At 32.1% G+C, this 23,842-nt stretch overlaps 1 protein-coding gene across 1 annotated transcript; it reads right to left on the bottom strand.

Moving 5' to 3' along the window:
• Positions 1-5,863: 5,863 nt before the first annotated feature.
• On the bottom strand, positions 5,864-7,125 carry LOC112099002 (zinc finger MYM-type protein 1-like). The gene is made up of 2 exons (XM_024186100.1): positions 6,816-7,125; positions 5,864-6,645 (listed from the first exon to the last, which is right to left on the bottom strand). Exons 1-2 carry the CDS (start codon positions 7,123-7,125, stop codon positions 5,864-5,866), a joined length of 1,092 nt encoding a protein of 363 aa, XP_024041868.1.
• Positions 7,126-23,842: the final 16,717 nt, after the last annotated feature.

Raw genomic sequence — 23,842 nt, 5'->3', positions numbered from 1 at the left:
TTTACACACTTGGCAAGTGGGTTCCTAGATTATCTTTTTCTTCCACAGATTCTCAACTGAGGGGAGTTGGTTTTTGGCTGCTCTCCAGGCAAAAATTCTGATCTTTTGAGGTAAAGTAAGAGACCAAATAATATTCTACTCATTTTTGGAAACCACTGAGCTTGAAGGCGTGGCTGGAAACTTTATTTGGAGAGCTGTCTGGTACCCACTTTTAACCGAGAACTGGCCATTTTTTTCATAATGCCAAATCAGCGCATCCTCCCTTGGTCTTCGAGGCAGAGGAATCTTAGTAATTAAATCAGCATCCATTTTGTCGAAATGCTCATAAATCCTCTTCTCATTCCAGCAGTTTGCCGTCGAAATGCTCATAAATCCTCTTCTCATTCCAGCAGTTTGCCTCATTGATTAATTCAGAGACCATAGCATCAGAAGGCAAAGTTGGCTTAACCACTGGCTGGAATGTTAAAGGCTGTGGGATCCAATTAGCCTTATGAATATGAATTTTCTGACCATTGCCAACTCTCCACCTAGAGCCCGAGCAAATTATTTTCCTTCCCCACAGAATGCTTCTCCAAATAGATGAAGGGTTTGAGCCGAGTTTTGCATCCAAGAAATTTTTTGACTGGAAATACTTGGCTTGCAGGACCCTTGCCACCAGCAAGTCTGGACATTGCTGAAGCTTTGCTGAAGACAAGGCTGTCATCAGCAAATAAAAGGTGCGAAATCTTCAAATCATTTCCAAATGATAGCCCATGAATAAGTCGTTGTTGCTTAGCCTACTGTAGTAAGGAAGAAAAGGCCTCTGCACATGTAATAAACAAATACGGAGAGAGGGGGCAACCTTGTCTTAAGCCCCCCCTTTGGGGTTTAATTAAGCCTTTCACTGAGCCATTTATTAACACAGAAAATGAAACCGAACTAATGCACCTCATGATCAAGCTAATCCATTGGTGCGAGAAGCCTAGTTTTTTCAAAGTTTGCTCTAAAAAATTCCATTCCAATCTGTCATAAGCTTTACTAACATCAAGCTTTAATGCAATTAATCCATTTCACTTGCCTTTACAATGCCTTATCTTGTGCAAACATTTGTAGCCAACTATGATGTTGTCAGTGATCAACCTATTGGGGATGAAGGCACTTTGCGACGGAGAGATGATTTTGTGCAAAATTTGCTTAAATCTATTAGCAACTGTTTTAGCTACAATTCTATAGATAACATTGCACAAACTAATAGGCCTAAAATCTATCACTTTCCTAGGCTTTCCAATTTTTGGTATCAAAGCAATGTAAGTGTGATTTAGAGGGCCTATGGTACCTTGTGAATTGAGGATATGCAGACAAGTGGTGAGCACTCCCTCCTTAACCGTATGCCAATGCTTTTGGTAAAATACTGCTGGCAAACCATCCGGCCCCAGAGCCTTCGTTGGGCACATTTGACTCAAAGCTTCCAAAACTTCCTCGGCTGTAAACGGTTCCCCCAAACTCTCATTCATGCTGGCTGAAACTCTCGGAGTTATTCCTTCCAAGGCTGCTGCAATTTGATCTTGGCTCGGCTGGGTTGATGTAAAAAGATTGGTGAAATAGTTGCAAAACTCATGCTCTACTTCTTTTGGCTTCTCAATCCATCTTCCAAAATTATCTTCAATTCCCATCTAATGTTGCCAACCGAACAGTGGAAATCATGGAAGAAATCCAAATGCTCTCCTCTCCCGTGTGTTTTGCTGTCAACCAAACATGGCATAAGATTCTTATTCTCTTTCATACTTAGCATCTATGTTCCTAAAATATGAAACAATGCAAAATCTTGTCTTTGTACTAAGCGAAATGATTAAATATGTTGTTTTATTCTATAACTATCAAAATATAAATAGCTTAAATTGTCTAAAAATTAATAATAGCTATTTTGAAGATAAATGTGTGACTCGAAAATATGTATATAAGCCCACCTAAAGAAACCTTTTTTTTTTTTACACAGGTACTTAGATACATGATTGACAATAATTATAGTAATGATAATATGGTTGCATGTTTGCCCAATTAGTTCGTATCATTGCATAATTGCATTTTTGTTGAGGCTATGGTGAAAGAATGGAGAGGCATCAATAATTTGAAGGAAAGAATAAAAGCGTGGTGGTGATCGGAGGAGTAATTGCTATAGCTCCCTTGCTGTTACGATTCCTCAATTATTTTACATTGGAATTTGATGGGCTTTGAATTGCTAGTGATTACTTATATTTTTATATTTTACAAAATTTCGGGTTGATGCAGTTTGAAAATACTTCAAAACTATAGTGGATATAGTTAAATAATATTGTAGTTTGAATATATATTAAATTTCAAATATTTTGTTAATTATTTAATTATTTTATTTTATATTAATTTTACATTTAAAAAATTTATGTAATCCAAATGATGATATGCCAATATTAGTTCAATAAAAAATAAAATAAGTGGGGGCATACAATAAATGCAAAACAAAATTTAACATAGTTCAACACTTAGTTATTAAATGGCTTCACCATTAAAAAAGAACATAACTTTTTTTCCCCCACAATGTCTTGTCCCTTTTGTATTAAAAGAGACGTTCTATTTATAGCCTTACTATTGATATAATAGAATTTGAATTCAAACTCTTCATCATCTACATCACTTAAGATTTAGATTCTCTATAACTTTATCTCTATGGAAGATACCACAATTTATTTCTGTCCCTATCTCTTTGGATCGAGCTTTTAGATTTTTCTACATCTAAGCTGGGGCTGAGCTTTAACTTCCAAACCATGGTCTCATGGATTTGTGGTGATTGGATTTGGACTTTTCTACTCATCTTCTATATAGTCCACAATCTTGCATCTTGTCTACTGACTTATATGGTTCTGTTGTTGGACTAATGGGCTATACTACAAGTTTAGTGGGGCTTTTGGGTTTTATGGGCTTTGCTACAGGTTTAGCTGGTTCACAACTCCAGCACCACTTTTCACTTATTCATGGTCTTGCTACAAGACTAATAGTTCTATTATAAGATTCATGATTCTAGCTATTATTATTATTATTGTAACTTCTCACATTTCATGTAACAACAATAATCCCTTAGCTCTTCAAGCTGAGCTAGCCAGGGGCGGATCCAGGATTTGAAAGTACCCCAGACTAAATTTAAAAGGAAGGTTATATTGTAAAGTGAACATAAAATTTTATAAGAAAAAAATAAAATACACATAATAAGATAAGAGCATTAAAAATATTACACTAAATAATAATTACTTTAAAAATAATAATTATATAAAAATAAAAAATAAAAATGTAATAAAAAAATATAACTAAAATTGTACTTTTCGCGGCTTCAAATAATAAAATTCATCAATTATGGATTCTGGAACAATAGTATCTGCAATTTCTCTTTCAACATAGACAACCATACAATTTGAAAGAAACTCATTTTCCATCTTATTGCGAAGTGATGTCTTGATAAGGCTCATGGCTGAAAATGCACGCTCGGTTGTGGCTGTAGACACTGGAAGAGTCAACACCAGACGAATTAATCTATCAATAAAAAAATAGTGTCGTGACTTCTTTGTTTCAATTAATCGTCGACATAACTCAGAAAGTGATGAAATTTTTTGAAAAAGTGGATGAGAAAGCACATCAAACTTGTAATGCTCCATTTGTCTTCTCAAAGCAAAAATCTCATTCGCAGTGAAATTATGAGGATAAAATTCTCAGCAAGACAACTGTTGGTATTTATTATAATCAAATGCTATCGATGCCAATGTGCAAGTGTACATAACAAGTAATAAAGTGATGACTATTCAAGATCATCTCCACATGGATTGATGTTACTAGAAATATTACAGCAATCACAATAGTGCAATCTACCTTAATCCCGAAACTAACAAATGTAAAGTTGGTTTTATTGAAATTGATAATTGTGACAGAATAAAATGAAACAATGCAGTAATGAAATAAAATGTGTCGAAGAATCAATTGAGAACAAGGTAATTGAATAATCAAACTCTTTTTATGGGCTGACTGCTTTTTCTCAAGTTAACACAAGTTGTTACAGCAATTGCTAGAGCACTGGGTAGAATTATTTTGCATCCTCAGCTGTCGCGTGTTGGAATTCTCACACCCTTAAGTATATTAGCAATGACCAGTTGTTATTCGACCTACGACATGACCTTATGAATCTTTATTCTCTCCACCCTACAAGGTGAGTACCTATGTCCAGTTTGTCACATATCTTAACTTCAAGTAAAGCCCTTATGGGATTCAAGATAAACTTAATCCAGGAAACTTAAATTAAGATCAATTATTACTCCAATAATATTCGCTAAGACATGCCCTTTTGCGGCTCTATCTTAACTTGAACTATTAAATGGGTGGTCAACCGAAATAATAGTTATAATTATAACTACTAGAGTAAAATGCTACAGTAATGACATAACAACTTATAAAAACAGTTAAGAACCCATTAGATTGTTTGTCATCTAACTACAAGCAAATTTAGTTCATATTCTGAAAGAGAAAAAAAAAACATAAAAATATTAATCATGAAATACATCGGTTCAATCAACGAGTAAGGAAAAGAACAAGTAGAGAACGATGAAGATTGAATCTAAATAACTCTGCTGGATTCGTCATTGATGCAGAATTGGTTCTCTTGAATTCGGATTGTTTTCTTCTCTTCCTCTCGATTTTTCCAATGTTAATTCCTTGCCGCGGTTTTATGTGGTGCGCGTCTCCTTTTATAACTAAAAATTAGGGTAAACAAAAGCCTTGGGCGTGCATGAGTTAAATTAGGAAACTGCTGATCGCAATTCTGTAGTTGACCCACGCTAAGTTTTCTCCCTCAGTGCTCCAGGATTGCTACAGCAATGGTTGCTCTAACAACGGCTATAACACTACACGGTTCCCGGTTGTGCTTCACTTCTTTTGTGGCCATATTCTTTCCTCCTCTTGCTAGTCTAATATCTCAGCATCCCTTCATGAATTATAAACTTCTGAAAACCTAGAATTATGTACATGTTTTGAGTACAAATTACTTTAATTCAAGCAAAACTTATTAATACTCAACTAAAATGAATGTTTATGCAAAATATAACCAAAATATAATAAAAACACCTCATTTACTCTCTAAGTGATATTGATTTAAGTCTAGAATTGCTGTAATAACTCTCATTTCATAGAGTTATCAACAACAAATACGAACTATATCAAATAATTTAAACCCATTGATTGGATCCAAAGCCGAGCTTAGAGTAAGGAGTTCCATAGTTTGCTATGCGAACCTGCTATTTATCTCTGTCAATTGAAAATCTATTACAGCATTAAATATATCAAAGTGATAATGATGCTCAACTGTAATATAATCTTTTTGCTGACACGAGCGTCTTGTACCTTCCATATAACGAACACTCATATCAGCCACACTAATGTCATGGTTTCCATAAAATGATTCCACACTTCTAATAAAATCATCCCAACCATTATCTCGAAATTCTTGCAAAAGCCTTTTAGTACTTGTGATATAATTCAAAGCATTCAAGATGTCTAAAGATTTTGCTTGTAATGCTCGGCAAAGAATATCAGAGATCCCCAGAACTCTATGCAACAAAAGTAAAATGAACACAAACTCGAAGGATTTCATTTCTCTATACGCACCTCTAGGTTCTTCACGCATATCTCGACTAAGCCCATCATTAATAATCTTTCTTAGAACTTCAAGAGTTGCACCAAACATCTCAACAAGCCTACTAACTGAAGTAAAATGTGAGCTCCAACGAGTATCTCCCGCCCTTTGTAAAGTTCGAACTTGATTAGCACCTGTACCAGTCTCAAGCTCTTCTGAAGCTATCAATTCTATAATTTATTTCTCTTTAGCAGATTTCAACTCAGAATAACATTTGGAAGAGGCATTAACAAAGTTGACAATGGAACTCAACTTAGAAAAAAATAACCACACCTCATGCACTTCTTTAGATACTACAACTAGTACAAGTTGTAGCCGATGAGCAAAGCAATGTACATAACAGGCATATGGACAATCACTAAGAAATAAAGATTGTAATCCATTCCACTCTCCAGCCATATTACTAGCACCTTCATACCCTTGACCTTTTAAATTTTCAACTAAAAGATTGTACTGAGCAAGCACATTACATATCTCATTTTTAAGAGTTGAGGCCTTTGTGTCATCAACATTCACAACTTCAAAGAAACACTCTCTAATAAACCCATCACAATCAACAAATCTCACAATAATAGCCATTTGTTTTTTGTGAGATTCATCAAGTGCTTCATCAACAAGAATACAAAATTTAGCATCTCCAATTTCCTCCCGAATCTTGTATCGCACTTTATTACCAAGAATACTCAATAACTCCTTTTGAATATTTGGTGCTATGTATTGGGCATTTTTAGGAGCATTTTCTAACACAACTTTATTAATCTCCTCATTCATTGTTGCTAACAACTTGATTAATTCAATAAAATTTCCACGATTAAGAGAATTAACTGACTCATCATGACCTCTAAAAGCACAAGCTTGTTGTGAAGATTGTGCATTCATTCTTTTATCAATATGTTTAAATGGATCCTTTAAATTGCTCCATTTTTCCGTGGCGGCATTGTGAAAAGAACCATGACTCCCTTCATGCAGTGCAAAAGGACATTTTTTTGTCACAAGAAACATACTTCCAATTTTGACAACCATCAACAATGAAAGCATGGAAAACAAAATGCTTTATATTTTGATAAGGAATACTCAAGCCAAGGAAATTTTGAGAACCAAGAAAATTGAAATCGACGATTTTGCATACCATGTTTAGTCGGTGGGTATTTTTGTAAATCGGGTCGGAATGGTCCCATATTTATGTACACCATCCGTACATCTTCTTGTTTATCAATAGGATAAGTTTTGATTGAGATGCGTAATCCGGGACCACGTTCTAAATAAGGGGTGTCAATACTATTTGGAGTATCAACTTTCTCAAATTCAGCTCTTTGAGATTTAAGAGAACTCGAGGTATCAATACTGCATGGAGAAGTTGTTTCATTTGATAATTGACCACCATTTACTTTGGCAAAGAATGAAAGGAGAGTTTTCCTTAACTTGGATTTACCGGACATTATAACCTATTACCTATAAATTACCATAACATGAAACTACATAAGAATTAATAAATTAATTAATAATTACAATTTACAAGCTTAATTAGCATGCTTAAATAAATTAAACAATTCACTTTTGTTCAACTTTTCCATTATAAAAAAAATTATTAGTGAAAAAATAACAATAATAAATCAACTCAAACTAATAAACCACAAAACTAATTAAAAAAAGCTAATCAAACATTCAAAATAATAAATTAAAATAGTTTGTAAAATAAATCAATTAGTTTGAAACTATAACATGAAACTACATAAGAATTAATAAATTAATTAATAATTACAAGCTTAATTAGCATGCTTAAATAAATTAAACAATTTAATTTTGTTAATCTTTTCCATTATAAAAAAAATTATTAGTGAAAAAATACCAAGAATAAATCAACTCAAACTAATAAATCACATAACTAATTAAAAAAAAAGCCAATCAAACATTCAAAATAATAAATTAAAATAGTTTGTAAAATAAATCAATTAGTTTGAAACTATAACATGAAACTAAATAAGAATTAATAAATTAATTAATAATTACAAGCTTAATTAGCATGCTTAAATAAATTAAACAATTTAATTTTGTTCATCTTTTCCATTATAAAAAAAATTATTAGTGAAAAATAACAATAATAAATCAACTCAAACTAATAAATCACAAAACTAATTAAAAAAAAGCCAATCAAACATTCACACTAATAAATTAAAATAATATGTAAAATAAATCAATTAGTTTGAAACTATAACATGAAAATACATAAGAATTAATAAATTAATTAATAATTACAAGCTTAATTAGCATGCTTAAATAAATTAAACAATTTAATTTTGTTCATCTTTAATTATTAAGCCGATCAATCAATTTAATTATTAAACAATTAATAATTCCATTTTAAAAGTTGTACAACGATTAAATTCAATTTGCTTGAGTTTTACCAGGACATATATGGATAGCAATCAAAATTGAAACTTTACAAACTAATGAATTAAAACAAGTTACAGAGCAAATCAGCAAAACCAATTACAAAAACTAATTAGCCAATTAGAAATTCAAAATAATGAATCAAAATAAAATATAGAGCAAACTAGTAAAATCCATCACAAAAAAATAAGATTTTTATATAAGTTGTGAAAGCATACTAGTAGAAAAATATGCAAAGCCCAAGAAATTGGAAGACGAAGAAGATGAAGAATCGTGGAGGGGACAATTGATTTTTTTAATTCTTGGCTTTGATAATTGTTGTCGGTTGAGAGCAAAGAAAAAGTGAATTAGGTAAAGTTTCTTTTCTTTGCTTTTTTTTGGTTTCAATGGCACTCTTGTAATTAATTATTAGTGGCATGATTGTAAATTTAACTAGCATATTTGATTTTTTTTTCCTTTTCTATACCGGGCTGCAGCCCGGTATAGCCCACCAATGGATCTGCCTCTGGAGCTACCAAAAGCTAACAAGGGCTAATGTCATTCTCTATATTTATTTTCTACATAAACATCCTGTTAGGGGTTTTGTTATTAACATCATTGTGTCAATAATATTGTAATTTATTTATTCTTCTTATTAAGGATTTGTTTCCTATTATGAAAGATTTATCTAGCCTTGGGAATCAATTATATTAGATTATGTGGAATATTGACGAATATTTTTAAAGGCATAAAGAAGGAAATTAGTGTGTAAGTAGGATTTCATATCAAAAAGTTCCAAATAAATACAAGTACTATAATGGTAAGTATATCAAGTACTTATAAATTATTGGACTCTTAAGGAAGTATATCCTACTACTTCTTTACTAGGGTTTGGGTGAAATACTACTCATATATAAAGGGAATTATTTCATATATTTAAGAGGTGATGAAGATATATCGTATTTCATACCAGAGAAGTAGCCAATGCAGAGAAAAGAATGAAACATATTTGGCCGCATATGATGTTTCATATTTCTATGGCATTTTAGTTTGCTTCATCAAATCTTCATTATATGAAGTCTTCCATTAGATATTCTTTATATTTACTTTGGTCTCTTCAGGATGAATCAATCATTTGTTGTGTTAAATGGATCTCAAGGAAATGAGCAAACACAATTGAAGATGACAAGTGCTTACTAAGCGAGGTCGACTGATTTAGAATAAGGGTTCAATAGGTTGCAATCTTTTCATTATTTACTAAATTGCTTATTGTTTGTGCATGACCCTATGGATATAGGATAGTGATCTGAACTATGTAAAATTCTTCTATATGCTTTACTTCTTGTAATTTACTATTTTTGACATATTTGATAGATTTGTGATGATGAAAAATAACATGAACAATAGGTAAATAGTTATAATGAATAGTAATTATGAATAGTAACTTGTATACAATATGTATGAACAATAACTATAAACAATGTCATTGCATAGTGAATTGTAACAATATTACTTGAATAGTTTACATGAACAATAAATCTTAGGATTTATTAACTATAAAATTAATTTATCTAGTGCTTTAATTTGCCTACTCTTGTTAAAATAGATCTAAATTCTTTACGAGTGGTATTAGAGCAGTGTCACTAATAGCTTGTTTAGTAAGATTTTAGGATCTTGATATTTTTTTGTAGGTGTGGAATTGCATAGAGAAGGAGGATTTACTATTGGTCCACCATTACTTGATGGCACTAATTATTAGCATTGGAAGCAAAGGATAACTACTTTTATTGAATCCATTTGACATAAGAGTAATGGAATGTGTTAGAAAAGGCTATACTTTACCCACTATGTCTGGTCGAGATGGAACTTAATATTTAAGCATGTTAATGAATATTTCAATGCTGAAATTCTAGAATCTGGCTTTAATTCCAAGGTGTTCAATGCTATTGTCAATGGAGTTGACATCAATCAGCATTATTTAATCTCTACATGTACTAAAAGGAAGTTTGGGACATTCTTTGTGATACTTATGAAGGAAATAATTCAGTAGAACATTTTAAACTTCAAAAACTTGCAACTGAATTTGAGAATCTTAATATGTATGAACATGAAAAAATTGCTGATTGAAATGCTAAACTTTGTAAGATTAATGATACTTTATATTCTCTTGGTGAAAGAATTTCTGAGGAAGAATTGGCCAGAAAATTTTGAGATCTTTGCTAATAGATTTCTCATTAAAGTTGCAATTATAGAAAAATACTATGATATTAGCACCAAGACTAGAAATCAAGTGATTAGCAAACTTTAGACTTTTGAGACTAATCATTTGAAGAAAAAGAAAGAAAAAACGGTATTTTTGTTTTAGCTGAGATGCCAAATTTAGAGAGTGATGTTGATGATGCTCTTGAAATAATATCTAAGCAACCCAAGAGGGGTGAATTGGGTTTCTAAAAATTGTGCAATTCTTGAACAAAACATAATGCAAATCTTAAACGAATTTAAAGCAATAATAAGTAAATCAACCAAAATATAAAACGTTAAGCAAAGAGAGATTCAAACACAAAGATTTTTACGTCGTTTGGCCAACCTTGCCTATGTCCATGCCTCGAAGCACACCGAGCTTGAGGATTCAACTAGTCAAGCCTTTAAGACTTCAAAAACACTTACAATTGACTTCTTAGGTGTCAATCAACCTTTACATCCAGAGATTATCCCCAATCTCTTAACCCAAGTGTATTCCAACACTTACAATTACTCAAAACAAAGATTACAAATCAATGCTTAAGGTGTTAATAAATGAGCAAGAATGAATTTGAAGCTCAATAAATGTTATATTCTCGATTATAAGCTCAACGATAATATTGTGATAAACCCATGTTTGAATTTGATTGAGCTTATTTATAGCTGGAGCTGAAAAATAGCCGTTTGTGACTTTCTGCCCGAAATCGGATCGCCGTTAATCGTTATCGGTTAACCATTTTTACTGGTCCAAGTGACCGTTGAGCTGAATTTCAAATAAATTGTTGACCGTTTGTCACTATCGGTTTGCCGTTAATTTCCAAAGACCTGCAAAAAAAAAATTCTGCTATCTATTCTTTCTAAACGGTTGAAGGTTAGCATGGAATAATATTCTGGAAATTATTGGTTAGCCGTTTGACGTTAACGGTTAGTCATTTAATTCTAGTAACCTGCAAAACTCATTTCCCTCATCCATTTTTGCTAACCGATTCAAGCTTAAGGATTTATTCCTCTCTGAAAATTATTGGTTAACCGTTTTAAAGTTAACAGTTCGCTATTTACTTCCAGAATCACAGTTTTAACCAAATTTCGCAGGGAATGATTTTCTGACTAAAGTTAACGATTATCCATATTTCATGAACACATTTAGAAAGATTATATAGCTTTTGAGAAATTGTTTATTAATGAAAACTCCAACATTTTAATAAAAAACATTTAAATTTTATTATCATCAAAATCAATATAATAAACATCTACATGTTAACATTCTCCCCCTTTTAATAATGACAAACTCTTTCAATATTTTACTCCCCCTAAATGTATGCTCCCCCTAAAAGTATGCTCAATTACATTTTTAACCAAAAACAAATTTTAGGCAATATAAATTTTTTTTAAAACATATCATTAAAACAATTATTGAAAATTTTTCAAGATTCAAAATGCAAGATATATCATATTTATCTCCCCCTTCATCATAAAAAAGAAAAGATAGAAAAAGGATAATTGGAACATGATTAGTAAAACAAATAGCAAGATGAAGATATTACCCATTTTGTGCGAGCAAAAATTTCGGTAGAGTCTCCCCTTAAAATTGGACATATCTCCAAATACAAATCAAGGTTAAAAGACTTCCACATAAGCGTAAACAACTTGCATAAACCAATAACTCCCGCAATTTATCAATCCATACACATATAACTATCCCTCATCAAATCATTAAGAAAGAGTTATGCAATCCAAACATAAATATATATGTCAAAACACACATATAAATATAACATGAAATGTATGTGTGAAAAACAAAGTCAGAAACTAAGAGGGAGGTTGCGAAGATGAACTCCTAGGGTCATATCCAAAATAACGAAGGAGGGTGTGCTGTCCAGCAATGAGTTCGAGTTGCTGGTTTATACATTGTTCCTAAAAGGTCTGAAATTTGGATTGGAGCTGTTGCTGTTGCATGGCGAGGACATCCATTTTTTCGAGTATCTACTACTGTTGCTCGGAAAGTCTGCGAACATCATTAACCAAATGTTGCAGAGTGTTCGAAGCTGGCGGCTCCACATGAGCTGGGGGCTGCTCTGGAGCTGGAGGCTGCTCTAAAGCTGGAGGCTGCTCAAGATTTGGAGGATGATCAGTATCCATCTCACGCTCTTCAGTGTTGGCATCGACTGGAGGCTGGGGTACAGATCAACGATAAAGAGGTGGAGCGTGAGCTCCTAACCTAAAGTCAGGAAGTTGATCGGGGGAATAATTGCGACTGAAAAGGAAGAACACAAATATCACTAGTAAGATCCCGATGCTGACAAATGTTTCGAACACCAAGATGATGAGCAAAACTGGCAAACGAAGAGCTTTCCTAGATGTATAAATCTTATGACCAGCATTCAGAATTCCCAAGATGTTGTTTAAGGCCTCAACATCAAATTCAATGGGAACACCCCCCAACTTGAGTAACTATCCTATTTAATCGAGTTGCAGAAATTTCCATATTTGAATAGAAAACACGGACTAGATTAGGATATATTCTTTCATCAAAATCTATAGCCGACTCCTTAGGTAGTAGCATATTCCTAATACTCTACCACAAACAATCAACTCTTTAAAGTCTTATATATCAACATAGTAAGAGTCAAGTACTTTTCGTCCTATGAAGTGAAGCACTTGGCCAACAGGGTTGTGGGGAAATGAATTCTTTCGAATTGAGAGGTTTCCCATAGAGGTATAAGAGTCCTACTAGGAGCAGCTTTTCTCTTCCGAGTTCGACGAGATGTGTCAGCTATAGATACACTGAAGGAAATGAGGAAAATTTGAAAAAGATGAAAATGGAGGAAAGGGAACCGATTTAAGGGTTAAGAGAGAGTAAAGAAACTGATTGGGAGGTTCAATTTGGCCAAAACAGGACAAAAATCCAGCTAAAATCAATGAAACCCGTTCAGCTGCCCTTAGGGTTTTGATTTGGGAAATTTGAATTTGGGGATTGATTTGATGTTTTGAATCGGTAAAAGTGATCTAATGATAATTAGAGATGATTCTAATGGAGTGATTTGGCAAGAAATTGCAAGAAAATTGATGGATTGGAGAGAGAGAAAGTTGCGGTTTTGCGTCAATGGAGGAAACGGTGAGAGGTTAATGAAGATGAAGAAGAAAAACCTATGAACAATTTATATCGGACGAAAATGGCGAACCGTTTTCTGTAATTGGAGAGCTGATAATTTCTAGAGAGCACTTAATCGAAAATGGTTAACGGGTAGTCATTAACGGTGAAGGAGTAAATTCCAATGAGCTCTCAATTTTTAATCAGTTGACCATCTTCAGTAAAAGGTTTGCCGATAATTTACAGATATCATATCATAGTTTCTGAATTTAAACGGTGCACCATTTATGGAGAAATAGTTATTCGTTTATTTTATCTATGATTTCGCACATTTGTTTTAATTTTTAGCCAATAAATAATACTTTCTAAGATATTTCATTGATCCAAAATGTTTTAAAGGCTAGTTTAATGCATGATTCATGAACTCACATGTATTCAAACAATCAATTCATATAAGCATTTAAAAAATTAATAATTCAAACACATCACTTTTATGTCATGCTCAAAATACTTCATAGACATCAACAATCATCAATTAATCAATTTTAATAGACTCAATAACATGAGTAGAAATGTTAACGCGAAAATTTCATCATCCCAAGTTCATGCCGAATTTTTGAAAATTGATCTTTGAAAAGAGGTTTTGTAAAAATATTGGCAAGTTGTTTTTCCGTGGAAATAAACTCTAATACAGTATCTCCCTTTTGAACATGATCTTTCAAGAAATTATGTCTAATTTCTATATGCTTTGTTCTAGAGTGATGAATGAGATTTTTTGAAAGATTTATAGCACTAGTGTTATCACACTTAATAAGGATTTGTTCAAGATTAATGCCATAGTCTCTAAGTGTTTGTTTCATTCAAAGAGCTTGTGCACAACAACTACCTACAACAATGTATTTAGCCTCAGTGGTTGAGAGTGCAACCGAATTTTGTTTCTTACTGAACCACGAAACAAGTGAATGACCTAGTAAATGGCAAGTTCCATTAGTACTTTTCCTATCGACTTTGTAACCCGCAAAATCCGCATCCGAATAGTAAGTTAAATCTATGTGAGTTCCTCTAGGATACCAAAGGCCAAGATCTATGGTTCCGCTTAAATAATGGAAAATTCTTTTAACAGCAAGCAAATGAAATTCCTTGGGACATAATTGAAATCTTGTACACAAACACACACTAAATATGATATTGGGTCTACTAGCAGTTAGGTAAAGTAAAGAACCAATCATACCTCGATACATTTTAATATCAACATCTTTGCCTTTTTCATCTTTGTCAAGTTTGGTAGTTGTGCTCACTGGAGTACTTTTTGTCTTTGAGTCATCAATGCCAAATCTTTTGAGTAAATCTTTCACATACTTGACTTGATTTATGAAGATTCCTTCCTCATTTTATTTTATTTGCAACCCAAGGAAGTACTTCAACTCTCCCATCATAATTATTTCAAATTCTTTACTCATACAAGATGAAAACTCCTTTCACAAAGACTCATTAGTAGAACCAAATATAATATCATCAATATAAATTTGAACAACAAGTATATCTTGGTTCTTATACTTAACAAAGAGAGTAGTATCCGCTTTACCCATCGAAAAACCATTATCCAATAAGAAATTCTTAAGACAATCATACCATGCTCTAGGTGCTTTTTTTAATCCATACAATGCTTTTGACAACTTATAAACATGATTTGCAAAATTTTCATTTTTAAAACTAGGGGGTTGTTTCACATAAACTTCCTCCATAATATAACCATTTAAAAAAGCACTCTTGACAGCCATTTGAAATAAAATGAAATCTTTATGACGTGCAAATGTTAAGAACATCCTAATGGATTCTAGTCTAGCTATAGGTGCAAATGTTTCATCAAAATCAATTCTCTTCTTAGTTGTAGCCTTGAGCCATTAATCTAACTTTAATCCTTACAACCACATCGGATTCATCCATTTTGTTTCTTAGGACCCATTTAATGCATATAATGGATTGATATTTCGGTTTAGGAACTAATTCCTACACATTGTTTCTCTCAAATTGATTTAACTCCTATTGCATTGCCCTAATCCAAGATTCATCATTTTCCCCATTCGTAAAAGAGTTTGGTTCAATTTGAGATATGCATGCAGCATGCTCACAAGTATTTCTAAATGATGATCTAGTTGTTATGCCACGTAAAGGATCTCCTAAAATCAAGTCTTTAGAATGAGAAGAAACATACCTTTACTCCTTGGGGAGTGATTGAGAAGTACCTTCATTTTGCTCTGCATTCATTTCTTCATGTTGCTCCTCTTGATTTCCATGTGGTGCATCCTTTTAGTTATCCTTTGATGACTTTTTTAGTAGTTCTTCATCTGCATCGTTATCAACAATAACTTTCTCCGCAGAGGAGGGGTTAGATTAATCAAATGTAACATGCATAGAGTCTTCCACAACTAGAGTTCTTTTGTTATACACTCTATAAGCTTTGCTTGAGTTTGAATACCCAAGAAAGATGCCAACATTGAATTTTAGATCAAATTTGCCATGATTATCCTTAGTGTTCAAAATAAAATATTTGCATCCAAAAACTTTGAAATAACTAATGTTGGGTTTTCTATTTTTTCAAAACTCACATGAATTTTATTAAGATGAGGTCTAATCAATACACGATTTAAAACATAACAAACGGTGTTGACGGCCTCGGCCTAAAAATACTTAGGCAAAGAATTTTCATCCAACATGGTCCTAACCATTTCTTGAATCGACCTATTCTTTCTCTCAACAACTCCATTTTGTTGTGGAGTTCTAGGCGATGAAAATTGATGCACAATGCCTAAATTTTTGCAAAAGATTTCAAATGCATGGTTTTCAAACTCTCCTCCGTGATCACTCTTAATGCATGCAATACCATACCCTTTTTCATTTTGAATTTTCTTACAAAACACTTTAAAAACATAAAGAGCATCATCCTTATTAGCTAAGAATAATACCCATGTGTATCTTAAAAAGTCATCAACAATTACAAAGTATAATACTTTCCGATCAAGCTAGCATACCTTGAAGGTATAAATAAATCTATATGAAGTAATAGAAGAGGTTTTGAAGTAGAAATATGGTTTTTGCTTTTAAAAGAGGTTTTGATTTGTTTCCCAAATTGACATGCTTCACAAATTCTATCTTTTTGAAAACTAATTTTTGGAAGTCCTTTAACTAAATCATTTTTGGAAATCTTTGAAATCAAATCCATGCTTGCATGTCCTAGTCTTTTATGCCATAACCAACCATCATTATGCAATGCGGAAAAACATTTATCATGGGTAGATGCACCATCTATATCAATAGTATAAACATTAACACATCTATTTACTACAAACAAAATTTTTCCATCATATGCATTCTTAATAACACATCTATTCTTATAAGAAACATATTTATAACCCTTATCATACAATTGACTAATGCTAAGTAAATTGTGTTTTAGGTTTTCAACCAAATACACATTTTCAATAAGAGTAGAGGATACATTACCGAAATTTCCGATACCAATGATTTTTCCTTTTGAGTTATCTCCAAAGGATACATTTCCACCGTTTTCGATCTTGGTAAAACTTGATAATTCCCTGTCATGTGTCTGGAACATCCACTATCCAAGTACCAATTATTTTTCCTTTTCTTTGATCCATGCAGAAAAAGTTTCTAAGTTTTAGGTACCCAAAACTTCTTGGGTCCTTGAGTGTTAGCAATGGTTTCTTTTAGAACCTAAACACATTTCACACCATAATATGCATTTCTTTTCACTGGACATCTGTTTTTCATGTGACCATCTTGATTACAATAATGACATAAAACTTGATTTAACTTAATATTCTTATAATACTTTTGTTTCAAATTTGGCTTATAACCAATACTTCCTTTGTCAAACACACATTTTTGTGAGTTAAGTAAGTTATCCAACATCTTTGGCCCAATTGTGAATTTTAGCACAATCTCATTTAGCTCATTATTATTCTTCTTAAGCACTTCATTCTCTTTTATCAATTCATCAACATGTAATTTTTCATGCTCATATGAAGCACTTTGTTTACCTTTAAGAGATGCAATCATATCATGCAACATTTTATTGTCTAAATCTAATTCCTTTATCTTCTCATTCAATGAATTATTGCATTTTTCCAAGACATCCTTTTCATTTTTAAGTTCTAACATTTTCTTTTTAAGGCATGCATTCTTTTTACCGATTTTTATCCACTCATCATGCAATTCTTTACCTCATCAAGTTCATCCAATGATTCTTCCTCGATCGCCATGAGAGCTAAATTTATCATCTCTTGATGCTCTTTATCGTCACTCGTTTCCTCATCGCTATTATCCCATGTGGCTACCATTGCTTTCTTCTTGAGCTTGTTGATAAGAGGATATTCTGATCGTATGTGTCCAGGCTTTTTGCATTCATAGCAATTGATTGGCTTCTTCTTCTCTTTTTGATTCTTAAAGTTTCTGAACTTCTTCCGCTCACTAGTTCTCTTGTACAATTTTCTAAATCTCCTAGTCAACATAGTCATCTCTTTATCATCCAGCTCGCTATCATCATCACTTTCATGTTTTGAAACTTTGAGAGCAATGCTTTTCTTATTCTCCAGATGCCTTTTTTTTTCTGCTGCCAAGTCTTCTTGATATGAAATGAAAGAGTCAATTAAATCATCAATAAGTAAAGTATTTAAATTTTTAGCTTCTTTAATGACAGTCCTTTTAGGTCTCCATTCTTTTGGAAGTGACCTAATGATTTTCTTGACTTTCTCGCTATTTGAAAAAGTCTTTCCTAGGGCTTCAAGAGTGTTCATTGTGTTTGTAAATTGTGTATACATAGAATACACACTTTCATTTTGTTCCATTTGGAACAATTCATATTGATGAGTGTATCTACTGATTTTAGACTCTTTAACTTGATTTGTCCCTTCATAGACAACCTCAAGTTTGTTCCATATTTCTTGTGTACTCTCACAACTAGATACTCTATGAAATTCTTTCTTATTAAGAGCATAAAATAGAGCATTCATTACCTTGGAGTTTAAAAACATATTTTTTTTTTCTAACTCACTGCATTGATTTGAAGGTTTTGGAATATCATGTTCTACTTCATTTTTAGTCATAGGCATAAATAGACCATCACAAACAACTTCCCAAAATTCGTAATCTAAGGCTTGCAAGTAAATTCTCATTATAGTTTTCCAATATGGGTAGTCATTACTGTCAAAGAACGATGGTCTAGTTGTAGATTGTCTTTCCCTAAAGGTTGAATTATTTTGGGTTGCTATGGATCTTTTACTCTAGACGGTTAAGTCCTAATAAGAGAACCTTGCTCTAATACCAAATGAAATAATATCTAAGCAACCCAAGAGGAAGGTGAATTGGGTTTCTAAAAATTTTACAATTTTTGAACCAAATTTAATGCAAATCTTAAATGAATTTAAAGCAATAATAAATAAATCAACCAAAATATAAAAAGATAAAGGAAAAGATATTCAAATACAAATATTTTTACGTTGTTCGGCCAACCTTGCCTATATCCACGCCTCCAAGCACACCGAGCTTGATGATTCCACTAGTCAAGCCTTCAAGTCATCAAGAACACTTACAATTGACTTCTTAGGTATCAATCAACCTTTACCTCTAGAGATTATCCATAATCTCTTAACCCAAGTGTATCCCAACGCTTACAATCACTCAAAACATAGATTATATTTTTTTTTCTCACACAATATATAAGATTACAAATCAATGTTTAATGTGTGAATAAATGAACAAGAATAAATTTGAAGCTCAATGAATGTTGTATTATTGATTATAAGCTTAATGATAACGTTGTGATCAACCCATGTTTAAATTTGATTAAGCTTATTTATAGTTGGAGCTGAAAAATAACCGTTGTTGACTTTTTGTCCAAAATCGAATCGCCGTTAAACCGTTATCGGTTAACCGTTTTGATTGGTCCAAGTGACCGTTGAGTTGAATTTTAAATAAACGGTTGATCGTTTGTTACTATCGGTTTGCTATTAATTTCCAAAGACTTGCAAAACAAATTTCTGCTATTCGTTCTTGCTAAATGATGAAGGTTAGCATGGAATGACATTCTGAAAATTATCGGTTAGCCGTTTGACATTGATGGTCCGTCGTTTAATTCCAGTAACCTGCAAAACTCATTTCCCTTATCCGTTTTTGCTAACCAGTTCAAGCTTAAGGATTTATTCCTCTCTAGTAATTATCGGTTAACAGTTTGAAAGTTAACGGTTCACCGTTTTCTTCTAGAATCACAGTTTTAACTAAATTTCGCAGGGAATGATTTTCTGATTAAAGTTAACGATTCTCCATATTTCATGAACACATTTAGAAAGATTATACCGCTTTTGAGAAATTGTTTATTAATGAAAACTCCAACATTTTAATCAAAAACATTTAAAGTTTGTTATCATCAAAATCAATATAACGAACATCTACATGTTAATAGCTTTAGACGCAACTAATGAAGTTAAGACGTACAAAAATCCCTGGTTAAGTTAACCAAGGAGATTTAATATTTGACTTGAGGAAATTCTATAAACAAAAAGAAAAAGAAATTCTCATCAAAGCCATAACTTGCACAATAAGGTAAATCTGGCTCCAATTTGTTTAAAACTAATATAGGTTGAAGTATTCGACGCAATGCTTTTGACAGTTTCAGCCATATTCAAATTCAATATCCTAACTAAATCTTGAAAAAGAAGAAAGCAATGCAAACAACATGGAGTGATAATGATAACTCGAGCGTTGATGATGAAGATATTGTTGGCAAACTTGTTGTTCATGTTAAGAAGTTGAAACTGAAAGATTTTGATGATGAAAGACCAAAATCAAGTGATGATTGTCCTTCTTGTGATTTATGTATTCTTTTCCATAATATTAAAATTTCAAGTATGAAGTCGATTAATGAAGAATGTAATTCAGAAGCCAAAAGTAGTTATGATATTGATGTCGTTGCTACATTTATGAGTGAAGCATATAATTGCATGTATTCAAAATGGATAAAATGAATGAAAAATACAAGAAAATGGAAGCTCAATTGTCAGAACTCTTTCATGAAAAGTTAAGGTTTGAAAGTGAGGGAATCAACCTTCAAACCATTATTCTTGAAAAAGAAGAAAAATTGAAGGTAGTTTCAACTGAGCTAAAAAGTACTAAAAAATCTTTGAGAATAATGAATTCTCGAACAAAACAACTTGATCAACTTTTAATTATGGAAACAGCTAGTTCAGATTATCATGGTCTGAGATATAATAATTGAATCATTTTAAATTCAAATACTATTTTTGTTAAAGCTTTTCTGCCAATGACTGAACTGCCACTATCTAAGGCAAAGCTCCCTAATGAAATGAAAGATAAATTGATGGTACATTGGAAATCAGGCTCACGTGATAAGTATGAAAGGTTGGTTCTTACTTGTCACTTTTGCCCTGAAAATGACATAAGGCCTAGATGCTTTAAGCTCATGAAATACATAAAGAAAGTTGTTTCATCTAATTTATATGTATATGATAAATCTGGCTATGTCTTAAATTAAAGCTTCAATCTAAAGATAACTTTATTGGACAATTTGGATTAGGAAAACTAAATTAAAAGCATATGTGTCATTTACATCTTCTTGAGCTTGTACTAATAATTTCTGGTAGTTTTATAGTAGTTGTTTTAGACACATGATTGGTATCGTAGTGCCTTAATAAATTATAAAGAATGCAATCAAGAACATGTAACATTTGTTGATGGTATTAAAAGTCATATGCTTGGAAAAGGAACTTTAAATGTTTGATGGTTTTCCGAGACTTGAAAATATTTTATATGTTAGAGACTTGAAAATATTTTATATGTTAGAGATTTGAAAGCTAATGTTTTGAGTATTAGCCAAATTTGTGACTAAAACTTAATGGTAAATTTTGATAGCAGTAAATGTCAATTGTTTAATAACAAGGACAAGTGTATGCTTGAAGGAACTAGATCATCTGATGATTGTTATAAATTAATCCAATATATTCTTGTCATAAAGCTATTTTTGGTAAGATTGAAATATGGCACTAAAAACTTGGTCATTTAAATTTCAAATTATCAACTAAACTCGTGAGTACAAAAATTATATGAGGAATACTTAAGCTCAACAAGAAATAGCTTGGAGTATGCAATTCTTGTCAATTCAGTAAAAAATAAAGAACATCGCTCAAGACTGTGCAATACATCACCATCTCTAAAGTACTCGATTTGCTTTATACAGATCTTATGGGTCCAAAGCAAGTGGAAAGTATTATTGGAAAAAGATTTGCTTTTGTTTGCGTAGATGATTTCTCTAGATGCACACGGGTTGGTTTTATTAGAGAAAAATATGATACATTTGACGTGCTTATATGTGTTGAATTGAAAAATGAAAACGATCACAATATTGGCAAAATTAGAAGTGGTCATAGAAAAGAATTTAAAAATGCCAATTTTGCAGAATTTATGATAGACATGGTTACCGCATAAATTTTCAGTACTTATTACTCCTGACCAAAATGGATTTGTTGAAAGGAAAACTAGAACTTTACAGGAGATGGGCGCATGCGATGTTAAATTCTAAGAAATTAACTAAACATCTTTGGATATAATTACTTCATATTGCATGTTATATTATTAAAGGTGTGTACTTACGTCCAAGCATTAGTACTCCTCTACTAGGGCTTGGATGAAATACTACTCTTATATAAAGATAATTATTTTACACATTGAAGACAGAGAAGAACATGTATCGTATTTTATATCAGAGAAGTATCCAACATAGAAAACAAGAAAAAATCCTATTTAGCTGCACATGATGTTTCATATCTATATGATGCTTTAGTCTTCTTCATCAAGTCTTTATCATATAAAGTCTTTCATTAAACATTCTTTATATTTACTTAGTTTCTTTGGGAAGAAGAGGTCGTTTGTTGGTTGAGGAGATCTCAAGGAAAGCAGCAAACATAATTGAAGACAAGGGTTGCTCGATAAGCAAATTTAACTAAGTTAGATACAATAAGGTGATGACTAGAGTAAGAGGGTGTCTAAAATTATTTAAGAGTCTAATAGGTTTTAATCTTTTCATTATTTAATGAATTGCTTATTATCTGGGCATGACCCTGTGGATGTATGTAGTAACTCGAAACATGTAAAACCCTCTGTGTGCTTTACCTTTTGTAATTTACTGTTTCTAACATATTTGATAGATTTATAATCAATGAATAGTAATGTGAATAGTGTGGTAAATATCTATGATGAACAATAATTATGAATAAGATCGTATGAATAGTGAATCGTAACAGTATTGCTTGAATGATTTATAAGAATAGTAATTTTAAGATTTATTAATTAGGAAAAATTAATTTATCTAGTGTTTTAATTTTCTTACATTTGTTAAAATAGATCTAAATTCTTTATATATCTTTTTACACTTTTTAGTCGCATCTTCGAGCTTTCTGTTCTTTTTTTTTTACATAAATAATTCTTTTTGAGGATGAAATTCTTATTCCTCATCTTGAGAAAATTCTTTCCATTGCTTACTCAGAAGTAGAATTAGCATACTACTTGTCTAAAAATCAAAGATTAATTCAAGAGGACGAAGAACTGACCAGTGAATTAGAAAAGTTAAAAATTGACATGGTAAGGAGAAAGTGGATGTTGAGTTGCCGACCAATTGAGAGCTATAAGTAATGACAATTATCCTTAACTCGACCTTTCTTTTCTAGACAATGATGAAGATGACTAATTCACATCTCTCGTATCTTTCTACTTTCTTATATATGTTATGTTATATTGTATTTTGCTTTTAGCATTTTCAACGCCTGCACTATAAAGAATGATTTTTTGTACGATCTCCCTACATAATAAAGTTGTGCATTTTTAATATTGCTCTCTTGGTATTCTTTGCTCCCTTTTAACTTTCTTGCTTTTATATCTTTAAAACTCTAAGAAAAATTCTAACTTTCCTGTTTCACTTTAATTTGCTAGACCATAAATTTAACTTTTCTGCTTCTTTCCCCTCCGAGGAGAGCATGAATTCTATTAACTTTCTTGCTTTTTCTGCATCCATCCTCTTCAGAGGAGTAAGAATTCCTTTTAACTTTCCTGCTTGTATCCTCTTTAGGAGAGAAAGAATTCTTCTCACTTTTCTGTTTTCCTTCTCTTTAGGAAAACAAGAATTTTTCTCTTGCTTTGTTTGTTTTTAAAAGCATGAATTCTTTTCTAAGGGTGCCTGCCACTCATTTGGCCTTTCTTTAGTTCAACAGCTTTCTGCACATTCTTCAAGATGTCATGTCGAGCCTAACCTTTGCTAGGACTTCTTTTTAAGAGGTGGAGTATCTCTGGTCTTATCAACTAATTAGATTTTTACCATCTCCTTGCTACTTACTGAGGGGTGAAATATTTGTACCCTTGCCAAACAA

The sequence above is a fragment of the Citrus clementina genome, unplaced genomic scaffold (assembly GCF_000493195.1).
Source record: "Citrus clementina cultivar Clemenules unplaced genomic scaffold, Citrus_clementina_v1.0 scaffold_4, whole genome shotgun sequence".
Taxonomy (NCBI): Eukaryota; Viridiplantae; Streptophyta; class Magnoliopsida; order Sapindales; family Rutaceae; genus Citrus; species Citrus x clementina.
Note: the sequence above shows the minus strand (reverse complement) of the source record. Positions and strands in the feature narration are given on the sequence as shown.